This window comes from Pristiophorus japonicus, chromosome 30 (assembly GCF_044704955.1).
Source record: "Pristiophorus japonicus isolate sPriJap1 chromosome 30, sPriJap1.hap1, whole genome shotgun sequence".
Classification (NCBI taxonomy): domain Eukaryota; kingdom Metazoa; phylum Chordata; class Chondrichthyes; family Pristiophoridae; genus Pristiophorus; species Pristiophorus japonicus.
In genome coordinates this window covers 7,844,106-7,863,606 of record NC_092006.1, presented here as the reverse complement: position 1 = coordinate 7,863,606, position 19,501 = coordinate 7,844,106, and the positions used below count along the sequence as shown (strand labels likewise).

The following is a 19,501-nucleotide window of genomic DNA, read 5'->3' as shown; positions in this document are numbered from 1 at the left end:
TTAAAAGATAATGGTGTTTAAAGAGTGAATAAGCAGCTGAGCAGCGGGCAATGGTGATTAAGCTGAGTTAGTTTGGTGACATGATGCGGGGTGTCTGTGTGTGAGAGGGGTGTGGGTGGAGATTGGGTGAAAATTGGTGTTGTGTTCAGGGATAGTTCCCCCCCCCTCCCTGGGCAGAGTGGTGTGCCCTGGCGACAGGGACTGCACCATTCACTCCCAAGGTAATACGAATGCAAAAATGTGATCTTTAAAGGGTGAATAAGCAGCCGAGCCGCGGACAATAGTGACTAAGCTGAGTTAGATAAATGAGATAATGCGGGGTGTGTGTGAGAGAGGGGTGTGGGTGGGGATTGGGTGAAAATTGGTGTTGTGTTCAGGGATAGTTCCCCCCCCTCCCTGGGCAGAGTGGTGTGCCCTGGCGACAGGGACTGCACCATTCACTCCCAAGGTAATACGAATGCAAAAATAAGATCTTTAGAGCGTGAATAAGCAGCCGAGCCGCGGACAATAGTGACTAAGCTGAGTTAAGTAAATGAGATAATGCGGGGTGTGTGTGTGAGAGGGGTGTGGGTGGGGATTGGGTGAGATTTGGTATTGTGTTGAAGGCCTGGATTCCCCCCCCCCGGGGAGCAGTGGTGTGCCCCTCCCTCTCCCCTTCAGTGCGGGTAAGATGGCGGCGGCGAGCGGACCGGGGCTGGAACTGCGGCTGGGCGGCCTGGGAATGTGGGGCGGTGGAGGCGCCAGTCCGGGCAGCTTCTACTCGCTACCGGCCAGCCAGACGGGGCCGGCGCGGCACACGCTGTGAGTATGGGCCAGAGGCAATCTTTTTAAAAAGAAACTTAAAAAATAATGTTTAATTTTTTTTTCGCTGTCTCATGGAAGACAAAATGGAGATTTTTTTCTTCTTCTTCCCTCTCCTTCCTCTTCCTCCAGCAAGATGGGCTTCTCCCCCCCCCCCCCATTTCCTCCTCCAACAACTATTTCAGAAGGCTGCAGCGGGGAAATGAAGCCCATAATTTTTTCCCCTTTGCTATTCGGCTATGGGGGGCACCGCCAACCCAGCTGCGATGCCCCCCGTGGCTCAATAGATGGGGGTTTTTTTTGTGGGTGGGTGTTAGAGAAGGTCAATGCCTTCCCCTGCCCGCTCGCCTCAGGGTTTCCACCCCACACACACGCAATGTATAAGATTATGAGGGGGCTCGACAAGGTGGATGCAGAGAGGATGTTTCCACTGATAGAAACATAGAAAATAGGAGCAGGGGGAGGCCATTCGGCCCTTCGAGCCTGCACCGCCATTCAATAAGGTCATGGCTGATCATTCCCTCAGTACCCCATTCCTGCTTTCTCTCCATACCCCCTCGATCCCTTTAGCTGCAAGGGCCACATCTAACTCCCTTTTGAATATATCCAACGAACTGGCCTCAACAACTTTCTGTGGTAGAGAATTCCACAGGTTCACAATTCTCTGAGTGAAGAAGTTTCTCCTCATCTCGGTCCTAAAGAAGACTAGAACTAGGGGGCATGGTCTTAGAATAAGGGGCCGCCCATTTAAAACTGAGATGAGGAGAAATTTCTTCTCTCAGAGGGTTGTAAATCTGTGGAATTCGCTGCCTCAGAGAGCTGTGGAAGCCGGGACATTGAATAAATTTAAGACAGAGATAGACAGATTTTTGAGCGATAAGGGAGTGAAGGGTTATGGGGAGCAGGCGGGGAAGTGGAGCTGAGTCCATGATCTTAAATGGCGGAGCAGGCTCGAGGGCCCGTATGGCCGACTCCTGCTCCTATTTCTTATGTTCATTGAATATATTCAAGATGGAGATAGATAGAGTTTTTTGAATGACAAGAGAGTTGTGGGTTATGGGGAGGGGGCAAGTGGTGTTGAGGCCAAGATCAGATCGGCCGTGATCTTGTTGAATGGTGGAGCGGGCTTGAACGGCCTACTCCTGACTCCTAATTCTTACACTCTTAATCCTCTTGCCTCTCTTCTCTGTCCCTGTCCTCCAGCCACTTCTAGTTGAGTGAATCTTCAAAGGGACTGAGGCTTTATCATCATCATCATAGGCAGTCCCTCGAAACGAGGATGACTTGCTTCCATGCCGAAAAGGGATGAGTTCACAGGTGTTTCAGTGAAGGATAGAAAAAAGCTCGGTCTCAGTCCAGTGGCGAGGGTTAACCAGGATGACTGGAGACCAGCTCTGCTGCACGACCTAGCGCGCACACGTATCGCACAGTGTGGGCTGGGCCCGTGCTGCCCCTGGGACCTCCGCTCTCCTGGGCCCTGATCTGGGCTGCAGGTTGTGAGTGGCCAACATTCCCTTTTCCAACCCTCCCCATGCGTGTGTGTGTGTGCGCGCCGCTGTTCGCCCATGGAAGGTGTGGCATATGTGCCCGATGTCCCCTCGAAATAGGAATGTATTGCCTCCCGCATAGCCGGGAATCAAACTTGCCCCACTTCTCTTCTTCCCCCACCCCCATCAAAAAAAAGATGTATTTCTATAGTGCCTTTCTTCATCTCAGGACAAACAGAAGAACATAAGAAATAGGAGCAGGAGTGGGCCATACGACCCCTCGAGCCTGCTCCGCCATTTAGTAAGATCATGGCTGATCTGATCATGGACTCAGCTCCACTTCCCTGCCCGCCCCCTTATCCCCTTATCGGTTAAGAAACTGTCTATTTCTGTCTTCAATTTATTCAATGTCCCAGCTTCCACAGCTCTCTGAGGCAGCGAATCCCACAGGTTCACAACTCTCTGAGTGAAGAAGTTTCTCCTCATCTCGGTCCTAAATGGCTTACCCATTATCCTTAGACTATGACCCCCTGGTTCTGGACTTCCCCAACATCAGGAACATTCTTCCTGCATCTAACCTGTCCAATCCCGTCAGAATTTTATATGTTTCTATGAGATCCCCTCTCGTTCTTCTAAACTCCAGTGAGTATAAGCCTAGTCAATGCAATCTTTCTTGATATGTCAGTCCTGCCATCCTGGGAATCAGTCTGGCGAACCTTCGCTGCACTCCCTCAATAGCAAGAATGTCCTCCTTCAGATTAGAAAACCAAGACTGAACACAATATCCCAGGTATGGTCTCACCAAGGCCATGTACAACTGCAGTAAGACCTCCCTGCTCCTATACTCAAATCCTCTCGCTATGAAGGCCAACATGCCATTTGCCTTCTTCACCGCCTGCTGTACCTGCATGCCAACTTTCAATGACTGATGTACCATGACGCTAATGTACATTTCAACCCCTCCCGGGTGCTCTTCAGGGGCTGGGTTCCAGCTAGTGAATGATGACCTTGTCTATTTGGCCATGGAAGGCCTTGCACCTCTATCGTGCAGCAGAGCAGGTCTCCAGTCGTCTTGGTCAATCCTCGCCACTGGACCAAGACCTAACTCTGTCAAGCCCGTGTGGTGGCTGGTGTGCAACGGCCACCCGATGTTAAAAAAATCCATCCTTTAAGATGTAACTCATTGTTACACCTGTTATCCCATCTTTTGTTGGTGTGAACATCATCCTTGTTACTAGGGACTGCCTAGTAGTAGTAGTAGGAACGGGTTTGATGGGCTGAATGGCCTGTTGCTAATGCAGCCTTGTTTTTTGCAGGAGTCCCATGGTGACGGGTACTTCGGGGTGAAATTCGATGGGCTGAATGGCCTCCTGTTCCTAACGCGGCCTTGTTTTTTTGCAGGAGTCCCATGGTGACTGGGACCTCCGGGTGAAGTTCGATGGGCTGAATGGCCTCCTGTTGCTAACGCGGCCTTGTTTTTTGCAGGAGTCCCATGGTGACGGGTACCTCGGTGCTCGGGTTGAAGTTCGACGGCGGCGTCATTCTTGCCGCCGATATGCTGGGCTCCTACGGGTCCATGGCGCGGTTCCGCAACATACCCCGGCTGATGAAAGTGAACGAGAGCACGATCCTGGGGGCCTCGGGCGACTACGCCGATTACCAGTACCTCAAGCAGGCCATCGAGCAGATGATGTAAGTGACGGGCGCGGTGGCCTTGCTGCAGTCGGCGCTCTCTGCCTGCCGCCTGTTCACTCCCGCGCGGCGTTAGCGAGTCCTCCAGTGGGAGAAAGCCCGCACGCCAGTAATAGAGACCCTCGGCTAATGACACAGCTGCCTAGAGTGACACCAATTATTCCCGGCTGGAATGGAGACTGCGCTGTTTAAATAGATTCTGTAGACTGTTTTCTGCACTGTTCTGTTTATAAATAGATTCTGTAGACTGTTTTCTGTATTTAAATAGATTCTGTAGACTGTTTGCTGTAGTGTGTTTAACTAGATTCTGTGGACTGTTTGCTGTAGTGCGTTGTTTAATTAGATTCTGCAGACTGTTTGCTGTAGTGCGTTGTTTAAATAGATTTTGTAGACTGCTGTAGTGCATTGTTTAAATAGATTCTGTAGACTGCTTGCTTATAGTGATCTGTTTAAATAGATTCTGTAGACTGTTTGCTGTAGTGTTCTGTTTAAATAGATTCTGTAGACTGCTGTAGTGTGTGCATAGCATGGAGGCCCCAACCTGCATGAGAACACCAGTGGCAGGTCGGGGCCACAAAAGGAGTGGCGAGCGGCCTCGGGAGCAGCGTGGAGGCATACCACTCCAAGGGAGCAGCAGTGACGTCATCAAGGTCCAGGTCGGTGATTGGAGCGTGGGCAGGTACAGCAGGAGTGGCGAGGTCGGGGCGAAGGAGCTGCGAGAGTTTGTAGAGGGACGTGATCGAGGCCCAGAAGAGGCGAGGGCCCAGGGGCAGCACGGGTCCAGCCCACACTGTGCGATATGTGTGCGCACTGGGTCCGTGCAGCAGAGCTGGTCTCCAGTCGTCCTGGTTAACCCTTGCCCCTAGACCAAGACCTCGCTCTGTCAAGCCCGTGTGGTGGCTGATGTGTAACGGTCACCCCACGTTAAAAAAATCCACCCACAGGCATCTTCCACCCTTCAGGATGTAGTTCGGGATCCGGAATATTAGGTCCTTCATTGAAACACCTGTGAACTTTTTGCCGTGGGAGCAAGTCATCCTCGACTCGATGGACTGCCCATGGTGTACAAATACCTATATGGATCATATACAGCAGACACCACAAATCGCTGGAGAAATACCACCAACGATGTCTCTGCAAGATCCTGCAAATCCCCTGGGAGGACAGACGCACCAACGTTAGCGTCCTCGACCAGGCCAACATCCCCAGCATCGAAGCACTGACCACACTCGACCAGCTCCGCTGGGCAGGGCCACATTGTCCACATGCCCCCGACACGGGACTCCCAAAGCGAGCGCTCTACTCGGAACTCCTTCACGGCAAACAGGCCCAAGGTTGGCAGAGGAAATGCTTCAAGGACACCCTCACAGCCTCCCTGATAAAGTGCAAGATCCCCACCGACACCTGGGAGTCCCTGGCCCAAAGACCAGTCCGCCCTAAGTGGAGGAAGTGCATCCGGGAGGGCGCTGAGCACCTCGAGTCTCGTCGCCGAGAGCGTGCAGAAACCAAGCGCAGACAGCGGAAGGAGCGTGCGGCAAACCAGTCCCACCCTCCCCTTCCCTCAACCACTGTCTGTCCCACCTGTGACAGGGACTGTGGCTCTCGTATTGGACTGTTCAGCCATCTAAGGACTCATTTTAAGAGTGGAAGCAAGTCTTCCTCGATTCCGAGGGGCTGCCTATGATGATGATGATGTGTGCACTAAGTCTGTACAGCAGAGCTGGGCTCCAGTCATCTTGGGGCAGCACGGGCCCAGCCCACACTGTGCGATATGTGGGCGCACTGGTTCCGTGCAGCAGAGCTGGTTTCCAGTTGCCCTGGTTAATCCTTGCCCCTGGACCAAGACCTCGCTCTGTCAAGCCCCGTGTGGTGGCTGGTGTGCAACGGCCACCCCACGTTAAAAAAAAAAATCCACACACCGGCATCTTCCACCCTTCAGGATGTAGTTCGGGATCCGGAATATCGGGTCCTTCATCGAAACACCTGTAAACTCATCCTTTTTTGGCGTGGCAGCAAGTCACCTCGCTTCGAGGGACCGCCTGTGATGATGATGATGGTGTTTAAATAGATTCTGCAGACTGTTAGCTGTAGTGTGCTGTTTAAATAGATTCTGCAGACTGTTGCAGTGTGTTTAAATAGATTCTGTAGACTGTTGCAGTGTGTTTAAATAGATTCTGTAGACTGTTGTAGCGCGCTGTTTAAATTGATTCTGCAAACTGTTGCAGTGTGTTTAAATAGATTCTGCAGACTGTTGCAGTGTGTTTAAATAGATTCTGTAGACTGTTGTAGCGCGCTGTTTAAATTGATTCTGCAGACTGTTGCAGTGTGTTTAAATAGATTCTGTAGACTGTTGTAGTGTGTTTAAATTGATTCTGCAGACTGTTGCAGTGTGTTTAAATAGATTCTGCAGACTGTTGCAGTGTGTTTAAATAGATTCTGTAGACTGTTGCAGTGTGTTTAAATAGATTCTGCAGACTGTTGCAGTGTGTTTAAATAGATTCTGTAGACTGTTGTAGTGTGTTTAAATTGATTCTGCAGACTGTTGCAGTGTGTTTAAATAGATTCTGCAGACTGTTGCAGTGTGTTTAAATAGATTCTGTAGACTGTTGCAGTGTGTTTAAATAGATTCTGCAGACTGTTGTAGCGCGCTGTTTAAATAGATTCTGCAGACTGTTGAGCATGTGCGCTGTTTAAGTAGATTCTGTTTGCTGAGTAATTTGACTGCTGTAAAATATATTGTTTGCTCTGACTCCCGCCTCCAATTCATTGGCTGACGGCTATAGGTGTTATCAATAGACACTCTTATTAAACACCGCAAGGCCTGTGATTCTGGTGACGCCATCAGTCCCAATGTGCGGTTTGCCTGAGGCTTCTCTCCGTGGGCATCCCGCAATTTCAGATCAGTAGCGTGTATATGGCCTGTTTCTGTGCTGTACATTCGATGTAATTCTCTGCGTTTCTCCCCAGGATCGATGAAGAACTGCTTGGAGATGGTCACAGCTACAGTCCGAAGGCGATCCATTCCTGGCTGACCAGAGTCATGTACAACAGGTGAACTTATTGTGCGAGCAGCAGACGAACATAAGAAATAGGAGCAGGAGTCTGCCATTCGGCCCCTTGAGCCTGCTCCGCTATTTAATACGATCATGGCTGATCCGATCATGGACTCAGCTCCACTTCCCTGCCCCGCCCCCTTATCCCTTTCGGTTAACAAACTGTCTATCTCTGTCTTAAATTTATTTAATGTCCCAGCTTCCACAGCTCTCTGAGGCAGCAAATTCCACAGATTTACAACCCTCAGAGAAGAAATTCCTCCTCATCTCAGTTTTAAATGGGCGGCCCCTTATTCTAAGATCATGCCCTCTAGTTCTAGTCTCCCCCATCAGTGGAAACATCCTCTCTGCATCCACTTGTCAAGCCCCCTCATAATCTTATACGTTTCGATAAGATCACCTCTCATTCTTTTGAATTTCAATGAGTAGAGGCCCAACCTACTCAACCTTTCCTCATAAGTCAACCCCCTCATCCCCGGAATCAACCGAGTGAACCTTCTCTGAACTGCCTCCAAAGCAAGTATATCCTTTCGTAAATACGGAGACCAAAACTGCACGCAGTATTCCAGGTGTGGCCTCACCAATACCCTGTATAACTGTAGCAAGACTTCCCTGCTTTTATACTCCATCCCCTTTGCGATAAAGGCCAAGATACCATTGGCCTTCCTGATCACTTGCTGTACCTGCATACTATCCTTTTGTGTTTCATGCACAAGTACCCCCAGGTCCCGCTGTACTGCGGCACTTTGCAATCTTTCTCCATTTAAATAATAACTTGCTCTTTGATTTTTTTTTTCTGCCGAAGTGCACGACCTCACACTTTCCCACATTATACTCCATCGGCCAAACTTTTGCCCACTCACTTAGCCTGTCGAGGTCCTTCTGCAGATTGTGTGTGTCCTCCTCACACATTGCTTTTCCTCCCATCTTTGTATCGTCAGCAAACTTGGCTCCGTTACACTCAGTCCCTTCTTCCAAGTCGTTAATATAGATTGTAAATGGCTCTTGCTTCTTTCTACAGCGGAGTCACTTACAGCTGAGTGCATCCAGCCACAGTGGCGTTTACCCATCACCCGCCGTGCCCGATGACCCACATCGGCTCCCGGGCCGGCACCGCCTCCATTTTAAAATTCTCGTCCTCGTTTTCAAATCCCTCCATGGCCTCCTCACCCCTCCCTATCTCTGTAACCTCCTCTAGCCCCACATACCCCCCCCCCCCGAGATCTCTGCGCTCCTCTAATTCTGCCCTCCTGAGCATCCCCCGATTTCCATCGCTCCACCATCGGTGGCCGTGCCTTCAGCTGCCTGGGCCCCGAGCTCTGGAACTCCCTCCCTAAACCACTCCGCCTCTCTCTCTTCCTTTAAGACGCTCCTTCAAACCGAACTCTTTGACCCAGCTTTTGGTCGCCTGTCCCTAATATCTCCTTGTGTGGCTCGGTGTTAAATTGTGTTTGATAATCGCTCCTGTGAAGCGCCTAAGGACGCCACAGGCGCTGTATCAATGCATTATCATCATGGGTGGTCCCTCGTATCGAGGATGACTTGCTTCCACGCCAGTGGATGGGTTCACAGGTGTTTCAGTGAAGGACCTAATATTCCAGGTCACGAACTCCACCCTGAAGGGTGGAAGATCCCTGTGGGTGGATTTTTTTAACGTGGGGTGACCGTTGCACACCAGCCACCACACGGGCTTGACAGAGCGAGGTCTTGGTCCAGGGGCAAGGGTTAACCAAGACGACTGGAGACCAGCTCTGCTGCACGGGCCCAGTGCACGCACACATCGCACAGTGTGGGCTGGGCCCGTGCTGCCCCTGGGCCCTCGCCTCTCCTGGGCCCCCGATCGCGTGTATGAAAACGGACTGAAAATTTGTCCCAGTGTAACCTGTGCTGTTATCAAATGTGTGCGTCTTTGAGTGAACCCTGCAATTGTGTAGAAAAGAGGATGTGTGAAGTGATGGTCTTTGTACGGAGGTGTGCAACAAAATCAATACGCGTTGTTGGCAGCCATGTTAAACGCGATGTTTGCCACTGCGTGCGTTGGTTGGCCAGTGCACAAGAGTGGGGGTATCCTGGGGCCAGAGACCCCCACTTGCTAACCGAGAGCTGCCCCGTCCAAGCCAACCTTTTTCTCTCTCTTGCAGGAGGTGCAAGATGAACCCTCTGTGGAACACAGTCATCATCGGCGGAATGAACAAAGGCGAAAGGTGGGTGGAAAGGAGCGCGTAGGACCACAGCGCGCTGCCCAACCTCAAACACTCGCAGCGTGCCCTCGGTACAAGGGGCTGGTCGAGCGTGCCAACCACCAAGTCACACCAAGTTGTGAGATTGAATCCAATAATCTGGCACCGTGGGAGTTGCTGGGTCCAACTGGTTCATTCATGTTCTTAAGTGAAGTCTCATCCGAAAGACGGCAGCTCCGACAGTGCGGGGCTCCCTCAGTACTGCCCCTCCGACGGTGCGGCGCTCCCTCAGTACCGCCCCTCCCACAGTGCGGCACTCCCTCAGTACCGCCCCTCCGACAGTGCGGCGCTCCCTCAGTACCGCCCCTCCGACAGTGCGGCGCTCCCTCAGTACCGCCCCTCCGACAGTGCGGCGCTCCCTCAGTACCGCCCCTCCGACAGTGCGGCGCTCCCTCAGTACTGCCCCTCCGACAGTGCGGCGCTCCCTCAGTACTGCCCCTCCGACAGTGCGGCACTCCCTCAGTACTGCCCCTCCGACAGTGCGGCGCTCCCTCAGTACCGCCCCTCCGACAGTGCGGCGCTCCCTCAGTACCGCCCCTCCGACAGTGCGGCGCTCCCTCAGTACCGCCCCTCCGACAGTGCGGCGCTCCCTCAGTACCGCCCCTCCGACAGTGCGGCGCTCCCTCAGTACCGCCCCTCCGACAGTGCGGCGCTCCCTCAGTACCGCCCCTCCGACAGTGCGGCGCTCCCTCAGTACCGCCCCTCCGACAGTGCGGCGCTCCCTCAGTACCGCCCCTCCGACAGTGCGGCGCTCCCTCAGTACCGCCCCTCCGACAGTGCGGCGCTCCCTCAGTACCGCCCCTCCGACAGTGCGGGGCATTGGAGTAGCGGCCTGAATTTTGTACTTAACGCTCTGGAGTGGGACTGGAACCCATGACCTTCTGACGCTGAGGCGAGAGAGACTGCTGCTCACTGAGCTACGGCCTGACACGGCGCTGTATAAATAGCGTCTTCTCCTCTGGGCACAAGTACAAACAGGGATTTAATAGACCATTACTCTTGTCATTTTATTGCAAGGCTGCAATTTTGGGGCTGCACTTTATAACTTCTTCCATGGGGCAGGGTGGGATGGAGCGACGGGGTGGCGATGCACTTTCCCACCATCTCCAGGCCCTGTCCCAGCCAGTGCGCAGGTCCGGGAGCCAGCGAGATCTGTGCAGTGAGAGACCGGGATCGATCCATGATGAGCACACAGACTACTTGCCTTTATTAGCCGAGGCATAGAATACAAGAGCAGGGAGGTTATGCTTGAACTGTATAAAACACTGGTTAGGCCACAGCTGGAGTACTGCGTGCAGTTCTGGTCACCACATTACAGGAAAGATGTGATTGCACTGGAGAGGGTGCAGAGGAGATTTACCAGGATGTTGCACTGGAGAGGGTACAGAGGAGATTTACCAGGATGTTGCACTAGAGAGGGTACAGAGGAGATTTACCAGGATGTTGCACTAGAGAGGGTACAGAGGAGATTTACCAGGATGTTGCACTGGAGAGGGTACAGAGGAGATTTACCAGGATATTGCACTAGAGAGAGTTCAGAGATTTACCAGGATGTTGCACTGGAGAGGGTACAGAGGAGATTTACCAGGATGTTGCACTGGAGAGGGTACAGAGGAGATTTACCAGGATATTGCACTAGAGAGAGTTCAGAGATTTACCAGGATGTTGCACTGGAGAGGGTATTGAGGAGATTTACCAGGATGTTGCACTAGAGAGGGTGTAGAGGAGATTTACCAGGATGTTGCCAGGACTGGAGAATTTTAGCAATGAGGAAAGATTGGATAGGCTGGAGTTGTTTTCTTTGGAACAGAGGAGGCTGAGGGGAGACCTGATTGAGGTGTATAAAATGATGAGGGGCCTGGATAGAGTGGATAGGACGGACCTGTTTCCCTTGGCAGAGGGGTCAACAACCAGGGGGCCATAGATTTAAAGTAATTGGGGGGGGGTTTAGAGGGGATTTGAGGGGAAATGTCTTCACCCAGAGGGTGGTGGGGGTCTGGGGTGGAACTCACTGCCTGAAAGGGTGGTAGAGGCAGAAACCCTCACCACATTTAAAAAGTACCTGGATGTAACACTTGAAGTGCCGTAACCTGCAGGGCTATGGACCGAGAGCGGGAAAGTGGGATTAGGCCGGGTGGCTCTTTGTCGGCCGGCGCGGGACACGATGGGCCGAATGGCCTCCTTCCGCGGCGTAACTTTTCTGTGATGCGGCCGACAACGCATCAGTAGCCACGCGGTTAAAGCTGTCCGAGGAGATGCCCAAATGGAGAGATAATGGGGTAGAAATTCCGACCTCCCGGGCCCGTACGAAGTTTCCACAGACCCGGGAAGGCATCGGGGAAAAGCCGGTTTTCGGCACACAATGCGCATGTGCTGAAAACCGGCTTTTCCGCTCTGTCCAGCTGGAGCTGGACCGATGATCCGCAGATCGGGTACGAGCACAATTGCGTGATTTACGCATATCTTGCCCAGCAAACGTCCTCAAAGTTCTTGCGCCTGGAAAAAGCTGTCACGTAGCCTGCTTTTACAGTGTTTTCAAACATACATAAACACAATAAAATTAAATTAAATAATTGTTTGTAAAACTCTGCCCACTAAGGTAAGTTTATTTTTAACCTGACTTACAAAATTTTTTAAAAGTTTTTTTCTAAGGCATTTATTAACTTTAATTTCAATTAATTTTAACTATGTGAGCTCTGTTTTTTTAATTTTTTATTAGCGAGAGTTTTTTTTCCCCCATTAATAGCACTGAGAACTGGTCAATACGGAGTTCCCGTTGCTATTAACGGGTAAGCTGTGGTATACTGTACCTGATTGGCTGAGCAGTCACACGTTGTGTCTGTATGTAAACCTCACCAATATGTAAGACTCGCCGCTCGGGGGCAGGCCTGTGGGAGACCCAAGGGTCACCTGTGCACCCTGGGGCAAGCAGGTATAAAAGGTGATTCACAATGCTGCTTCCCCACTCTGGAGTCTGAATAAAGAGACCAAGGTTGCAGCAGTTTTGAGCTCTCGATACAGTCCTGTGGATTTATTCTGAACCTAACACACGTGACTGCACCTTCTGCGCGTGGGAACCCTCCGGACGGGAGCGCGGCGGGGCAAGAGAAGGTCTCCCCACCGGAATCGGAAACCACGATGCGTAAAAATTCTCCGGTCGGGAGGCAACTGCGGACGGAATTTCCACCCCTGTATATATATTTTTTTTCAACCGTTTACCAAATCTCCTCTGCAGTTTCCTCGGTTACGTGGACAAGCTTGGCGTTGCCTACGAATCGCCGACGGTGGCAACGGGCTTCGGGGCGTATCTGGCACAGGTGAGCTCTCCATCTTTCAGCCGCGGCGCCCCGCGCTTTCTGAAATCTGTTTCAACCGCTCCTTGCGGCCCCCCTCCTGTGCTGATTCTCTCCCCTTCCCTTCCCACCTCTGCAGCCCCTGATGCGGGAGGTGGCTGAAAATCGGCCGCTGATTTCGAAAGACGAGGCCCGGCAGCTGATCGAGCGCTGCCTGAAGGTCCTGTATTACCGGGACGCCCGCTCCTACAACCGGGTAAGAGACCGAAGGAGGGGGGGGGGGGGGGTATGGCGTGGGTTAAGGCGGGTACTGGGGACAGCACCCGAGACCATCGCCAGCCAAACGGGCATCTTTTAATACTGAGAAACGCTCGGCGGGTCGGGCAGCATCTGTGCAGAGCGAGAAACGAGAGTTAACGTTTCAGGTCGGAGCTGGACAATGTTAGAGAACATAAGAACATCAGAAATAGGAGCAGGAGTCGGCCATACGGCCCCTCGAGCCTGCTCCGCCATTTAATACGATCATGGCTGATCCGATCATGGACTCAGCTCCACTTCCCTGCCCGCCCCCTTATCGGTTAAGAAACTGTCTATCTCTGTCTTAAATATATTCAATGTCCCGGCTTCCACAGCTCTCTGAGGCAGAGAATTCCACAGATTTACAACCCTCTGAGAGAAGAAATTTCTCCTCATCTCAGTTTTAAATGGGCCGGCCCTTTATTCTAAGACCATGCCCCCTAGTTCTAGTCTCCCCCATCAGTGGAAACATCCTCTCTGCATCCACCTTGTCGAGCCCCCCTCATAATCTTATACGTTTCGATAAGATCACCTCTCATTCTTCTGAATTCCAATGAGTAGAGGCCCAAACTCCTCAACCTTTCCTCATAAGACAACCCCCTCATCTCCGGAATCAACCGAGTGAACCTTCTCTGAGCTGCCTCCAAAGCAAGTATATCCTTTCGTAAATATGGAAACCAAAACTGCACGCAGTACTCCAGGTGTGGCCTCGCCAATACCCTGTATAACTGTAGCAAGACTTCCCTGCTTTTATTCTAAGAATTGAAGAGGGAGGGGAGGAAAAGACTTGCATTTCTATAGTGTCTTTCATGACCACTGAACGTCTCAAAGCGCTTTCCAGCCAATGAAGTGCTATCACAGGTGGAGCAGACGGTGGTTGGAGGGACGGGTGGGTGGGTGGGGGGGGTGCTTGGGTTGTTGTGCGCTCCTTCCGCTGTCTGTGCTTGGCTTCCGCGTGCTCCCGGTGAAGAGACTCGAGGTGTTCGGCGCCTTCTCAGTTGCTTCTGAGTGGGTCTTGGGCCGGGGATTCCCAGGTGTCGGTGGGGATGTTGCATTTCTTTTCATGGAGGCTTTGAAGGGTGTCCTTGAAGCGTTTTCTCTGCCCACTTGCTGTGACGCAGCTCAGAGTAGAGTGCTTGTTGCAGGAGCCCAGTATCGGGCACGCGGACATAGAAACATAGAAAATAGGTGCGGGAGTAGGCCATTCGGCCCTTCCATATGATCATGGCTGATGATGCACTTCAGTACCCCATTCCTGCTTTCTCTCCATACCCCTTGATCCCTTTAGCCGTAAGGGCCACATCTAACTCCCTTTTGAATATATCTAACAAACTGGCCTCAACAACTTTCTGTGGTAGAGAATTCCACAGGTTCACAATTCTCTAGTTTCTCCTCATCTCGGTCCTAAATGGCTTACCCCTTATCCTTAGTCTGTGACCCCTGGTTCTGGACTTCCCCCAACATCGGGAACATTCTTCCCGCATCTAACCTGTCCAATCCCGTCAGAATTTTATACGTTTCTATGAGGTCCCCTCTCATTCTTCTAAATTCCAGTGAATATAAGCCCAGTCGATCCAGTCTCTCCTCATGTCAGTCCTGCCATCCCGGGAATCAGTCTGGTGAACCTTCGCTGCACTCCCTCAATAGCAAGAACGTCCTTCCTCAGATTAGGAGACCAAAACTGGACACAATATTCCAGGTGTGGCCTCACCAAGGCCCTGTACAACTGCAGTAAGACCTCCCTGCTCCTGTACTCAAATCCCCTCGCTATGAAGGCCAACATGCCATGGACAATGTGGCCCGCCCACCTAAGCTGGTCCAGCGTGGTCAATGCTGGGGACGTTGGCCTAAGAGAGAGAGAGAACGCTGACTGTGCGCGCAGCCCTGGGAGGATACACGTTGGATCCTGCTGTGCGCTGGCTCAGCCATGCTGCTGCAGTCAGGTTTGGAGAGGGGGGGGGGAAGACCCACCCCGATTGCCGTCTGTCCGCCCGGGTAGAGTACCTGTGTCGCACGAGTCTGGCACCTTTCCGAGGGTGCTTGACGCAGAAATAACAACGGAGGGGGGGAGGGGGGCACTGAAAGCTGCGTTTAACAAATGGGTTTCGAGCTGGTCTTCAAAGGAGGGTGCAGAAGTCGAGAGATTTGGAAGGGGTTCGGGAGAGCAAAACCAGGGTGGCTAATAAGCTTTGGGGCTCATGATTTTGGATTCACTCGCAAACACGTCATCACTGCCTCTGAGACACTAAGATTTGGATTACAGGTAACACACACACACAACCGCAAGGGTCTTGGGGGTTATAAGGCATTTTATTAAGGGAGTGGTGGTTCAAGTATAGCCAAACACACACTTAGGATAGACATACGACCACGACAAGTGGCTGGTACTAGTCCCGATCGGACAGCCAGCTGGTGGCACGAACAATTCTTTTCTTCAACATCTGCCTTGCAGCGTAGCGGTTATGTTAGTGCACTCGTAACCCAGACCCTGGACTAAAGATCAGGAGACCCAAGTTCAAATCCCACCGCGGCAGCTGGGGAATTTAAATTCAGTTCATTAAATAAATCTGGAATTAAAAAGCTGGAATCAGTAATGGTGACCACGAAACTACCGGATTGTCATAAAAAAAAAAACCCATCTGGTTCACTAATGTCCTTCACGGAAGGAAATCTGCCGCCCTTACCCCGGTCTGGCCTATTTGTGACTCCAGACCCACAGCGACGTGGTTGACTCTTAACAGCCGAGAGAGCCACTCGGCTGTAACAAACCGCTCGGACAAAGTCACGCTGTGGGAGCACCTTCACCACACGGGACTGCAGCGGTTCAAGAAGGCGGCTCACCACCACCTTCTCAAGGGGCAGTTAGGGGGATGGGCAATAAATACCGTCCTTGCCAGCGACGCACTCATCCCGCGAATTAATTTTTTTTATTTGTAGAGACTGGAGAAGCTGGGATTGTTCTCCCTCAGTATTGCCCCTTTGAGCAGAGACGGGGTTAAGGCGGAGATTTAACCGAGATGTTCAGAATCACGAGGGTTTTTGAGGAGTAAATCAGGAGAGACTGTTCCCGGGGGCAGGAGGGTGGGTAACCAGGGGGACACAGATTGACGATAATCGGCGATGGAACCAGAGGGGGGAGATGGGGAGACTGTGTTTTTGACGCAGCGAGTTGTTGTGATTGGGAACGCGCTGCCTGAAAGGGCGGTGGGAGCAGATTCAATCGGGGGCTTTCAAACGGGGGAGTTGGGTAAATACCGGAAGGGGGGAAATGTGCCGGGCTGTGGGGAAAGAGCAGGGGGGGAGTGGGACTGATTGGATCGCTCTGTCACAGAGCCGGCACAGCACGGGCTCCGTGGGCCCAATGGGATCCTCCTGTGCGACGAGATTCTGCGAAATTAATCCTGATAAATTTCGATGTAACATTGGGAATTCAGGCAGCAAGTGACACTGCCAGCGGCCAGTGTCGGAGATTGCCCCGTGAGCAATTGCTGAGCCAAACACCAGCCTGACCTCCTGCCACTGCCTGGCTGCAGTGTTCATTAGTCACTTCATTTCAAACGGTTTCCCGACTTAATTGGTTTCCAGCCTCGCCTGCTGCAGCGGGATTTATTGCTCACCAGTTCTTCCTGACAATATTTCACTTGTAAATCGCCTTTGCTCATCGCAGCAGCGATGTAACCACCGGTTTGCCGTTTGCCTCCGCAGTACCAGATAGCGACGGTGAGCGCGGCTGGCGTGGAGATTGAGGGACCGCTATCCACGGACACCAACTGGGAAATAGCGCACATGATCAGGTAAACTTGAGCGAGATGTCGCCGGTGATTTTCCGTCCAGCTGAGAGAGCAGACAGGAGTCCCATCCGATAGACGGCAGCTCCCAACAGTGCGGCACTCCCTCAGTGCTGCCCCTCCGACAGTACGGCGCTCCCTCAGTGCTGCCCCTCCGACAGTGCGGCGCTCCCTCAGTGCTGCCCCTCCGACAGTGCGGCGCTCCCTCAGTACTGCCCCTCCGACAGTGCGGCGCTCCCTCAGTGCTGCCCCTCCGACACGCTCCCTCAGCGCTGCCCCTCCGACAGCGCGGCGCTCCCTCAGCACCGCCCCTCCGACAGCGCGGCGCTCCCTCAGCACCGCCCCTCCGACAGCGCGGCGCTCCCTCAGCGCCGCCCCTCCGACAGCGCGGCGCTCCCTCGGTGCCGCCCCTCCGACAGCGCGGCGCTCCCTCGGTGCCGCCCCTCCGACAGCGCGGCGCTCCCTCGGTACCGCCCCTCCGACAGCGCGGCGCTCCCTCGGTGCCGCCCCTCCGACCCTCGGTGCCGCCCCTCCGACAGCGCGGCGCTCCCTCGGTGCCGCCCCTCCGACAGTGCGGCACTCCCTCAGTACCGCCCCTCCGACAGTGCGGCGCTCCCTCAGTACCGCCCCTCCGACAGCGCGCCATCGGAGATGATGATGAACGTTGGGAAACAGCAGGCTCTCGCAGAGTATTGCCTGTGGATGTCCAATCTCTGCCCTGGACAGTGGGGCCCCTCGATGTCCTCGCACCCTAATGTTAATGACCGCTGCGTTTCTTTATTTCAGCGGGTTTGAGTAGAAGACGGAGGAGTTAGCGGAACAGCTGACAAACCAACGGGAGCAGACGCTTCGCCCCACACGGACTGACTGAAAGCCATTGTTCACTGCGCTGCGACTTATCTTTTCATTGTATTTACTGTGATGTCGATATTTTATAAGGGTGGGAAAACACACAAATAAATAAAATACCTTCAAAGAAAGACTTGCATTTCTATATTCAACAAGGAGTTAGATGTAGTCCTTACTACTCGGGGGATCAAGGGGTATGGCGAGAAAGCAGGAATGGGGTACTGAAGTTGCATGTTCAGCCATGAACTCATTGAATGGCGGTGCAGGCTCGAAGGGCCGAATGGCCTACTCCTGCACCTATTTTCTATGTTTCTATTGCGCCTTTCGCGCTCTCAGGACACCCCAGAGCGCTTCACAGCCAATCAACTACTTTGTTTTTACGTGCAGTCACTGTTGTATTGTGGGAAACGCGGCAGCTCAATTTGCGCACAGCAAGCTCCCACACACAGCAATGTGATAATGACCCGGATCATCTGTTTTAGTGATGTTGGTTGAGGGATAAACATTGGCCCCAGGACACCGGGGAGAACTCCCCCTGCTCTTCTTCCAATAGTGGCCCCGGGATCTTTTACATCCACCTGAGGGGGCAGACGGGGCCTCGGTTGAACTTCTCTTCCGAAAGACGGCACCTCCGACAGTGCGGCACTCCCTCAGTACTGCCCCTCCGACTGCAGTGTTCCCTCAGTACGGCACTCCCTTAGTCGTCATCATAGACAGTCCCTCGAACTCGGAAGACTATACAGTCCAATACAGTAATTACAGTCTCTGTCACAGGTAGGACAGACAGTGGTTGAAGGAAAGGGTGGGTGGGGAGTCTGGTTTGTCGCACGCTCCTTCCGCTGCCTGTACTTGCTTTCTGCATGCTCTCGGCGACGAGACTTGAGGTGCTCAGCACCGCCCCTCCGACAGTGCGGCACTCCCTCAGCACCGCCCCTCCGACAGTGCGGCGCTCCCTCAGTACCACCCATCCGACAGTGCAGCGCTCCCTCAGTACCGCCCATCCGACAGTGCAGCGCTCCCTCAGTATTGCCCCCTCCGACAGTGCAGCGCTCCCTCAGTATTGCCCCCTCCGACAGTGCAGCGCTCCCTCAGTATTGCCCCCTCCGACAGTGCGGCGCTCCCTCAGTATCGCCCCCTCCGACAGTGCGGCGCTCCCTCAGTACCGCCCCTCCGACAGTGTGGCACTCCCTCAGTACCGCCCCTCCGACAGTGCGGCGCTCCCTCAGCACCGCCCCTCCAACAGTGGGGCACTCCCTCAGCACTGCCCCTCCAACAGTGCGGCGCTCCCTCAGCACTTGCACTGCACTGGGAGTGTCAGCCTGGATTATGTGCTCAAGTCTCTCGAGTGGGATTTGAACCAACGACCTTTTGGCTCCGAGGCGCATGCGAGAGAGAGTGCGACCCACTGAGCCACGACTGGTGCGAAAATTGCTGTGTTTTCCAATGTGATCAGAGTTGACCTAATTTACGGCAGGGAGGGGCAATAAACGAGGCCATATCCTGAGAACAATGACATTAAAATGCAAGACTAGAGGCTTCTTTGTCAGTGACCCAGAAGGTGGCCACATTTCATGTCCCGGATGCAGAATTGGCCTTGGGGCGAGGACGATAGAAATAATGTTTAATTTGTTCATCCAAGACCACACAAACCACAAACAGTAACAGCTCCATTAGTGGGTTGCACAATGAGAGCTGAGGTTTATTACAAAAAGGTTGTAGAGATACTGCAGAGAATGCAAATAAGATTTACATGGATGACACCAGAAATGCGAGGGTCGACATAATCAGGAAAGGATGAACAGAGTGGGTCTCTTTGCACTTGAAAAAAGGCCAAGGGGGTGACTGAATCGAGTTCATTAAAATGATGAAAGGTTTTGATCGAGTGGATACAGAGAGAGTGTTTCCACTTGTGGGGAAGAGCATAACTAGAGGCCATCAATATAAGCTGGTCAAACAACCATGACGTCTATTTATATAGCGCCTTTTAACGTCCGAAGGTGC

General features: G+C 52.8%; 1 protein-coding gene across 1 annotated transcript; it reads left to right on the top strand.

Moving 5' to 3' along the window:
- The first annotated feature begins 653 nt into the window (after positions 1–653).
- psmb4 (proteasome 20S subunit beta 4) lies at positions 654–17,631 on the top strand. The gene is made up of 8 exons (XM_070868625.1): positions 654–801; positions 3,774–3,980; positions 6,948–7,031; positions 9,175–9,237; positions 12,509–12,590; positions 12,706–12,822; positions 16,569–16,657; positions 17,438–17,631. Exons 1-8 carry the CDS (start codon positions 671–673, stop codon positions 17,448–17,450), a joined length of 786 nt encoding a protein of 261 aa, XP_070724726.1. The 5' UTR covers positions 654–670; the 3' UTR covers positions 17,451–17,631.
- Positions 17,632–19,501: the final 1,870 nt, after the last annotated feature.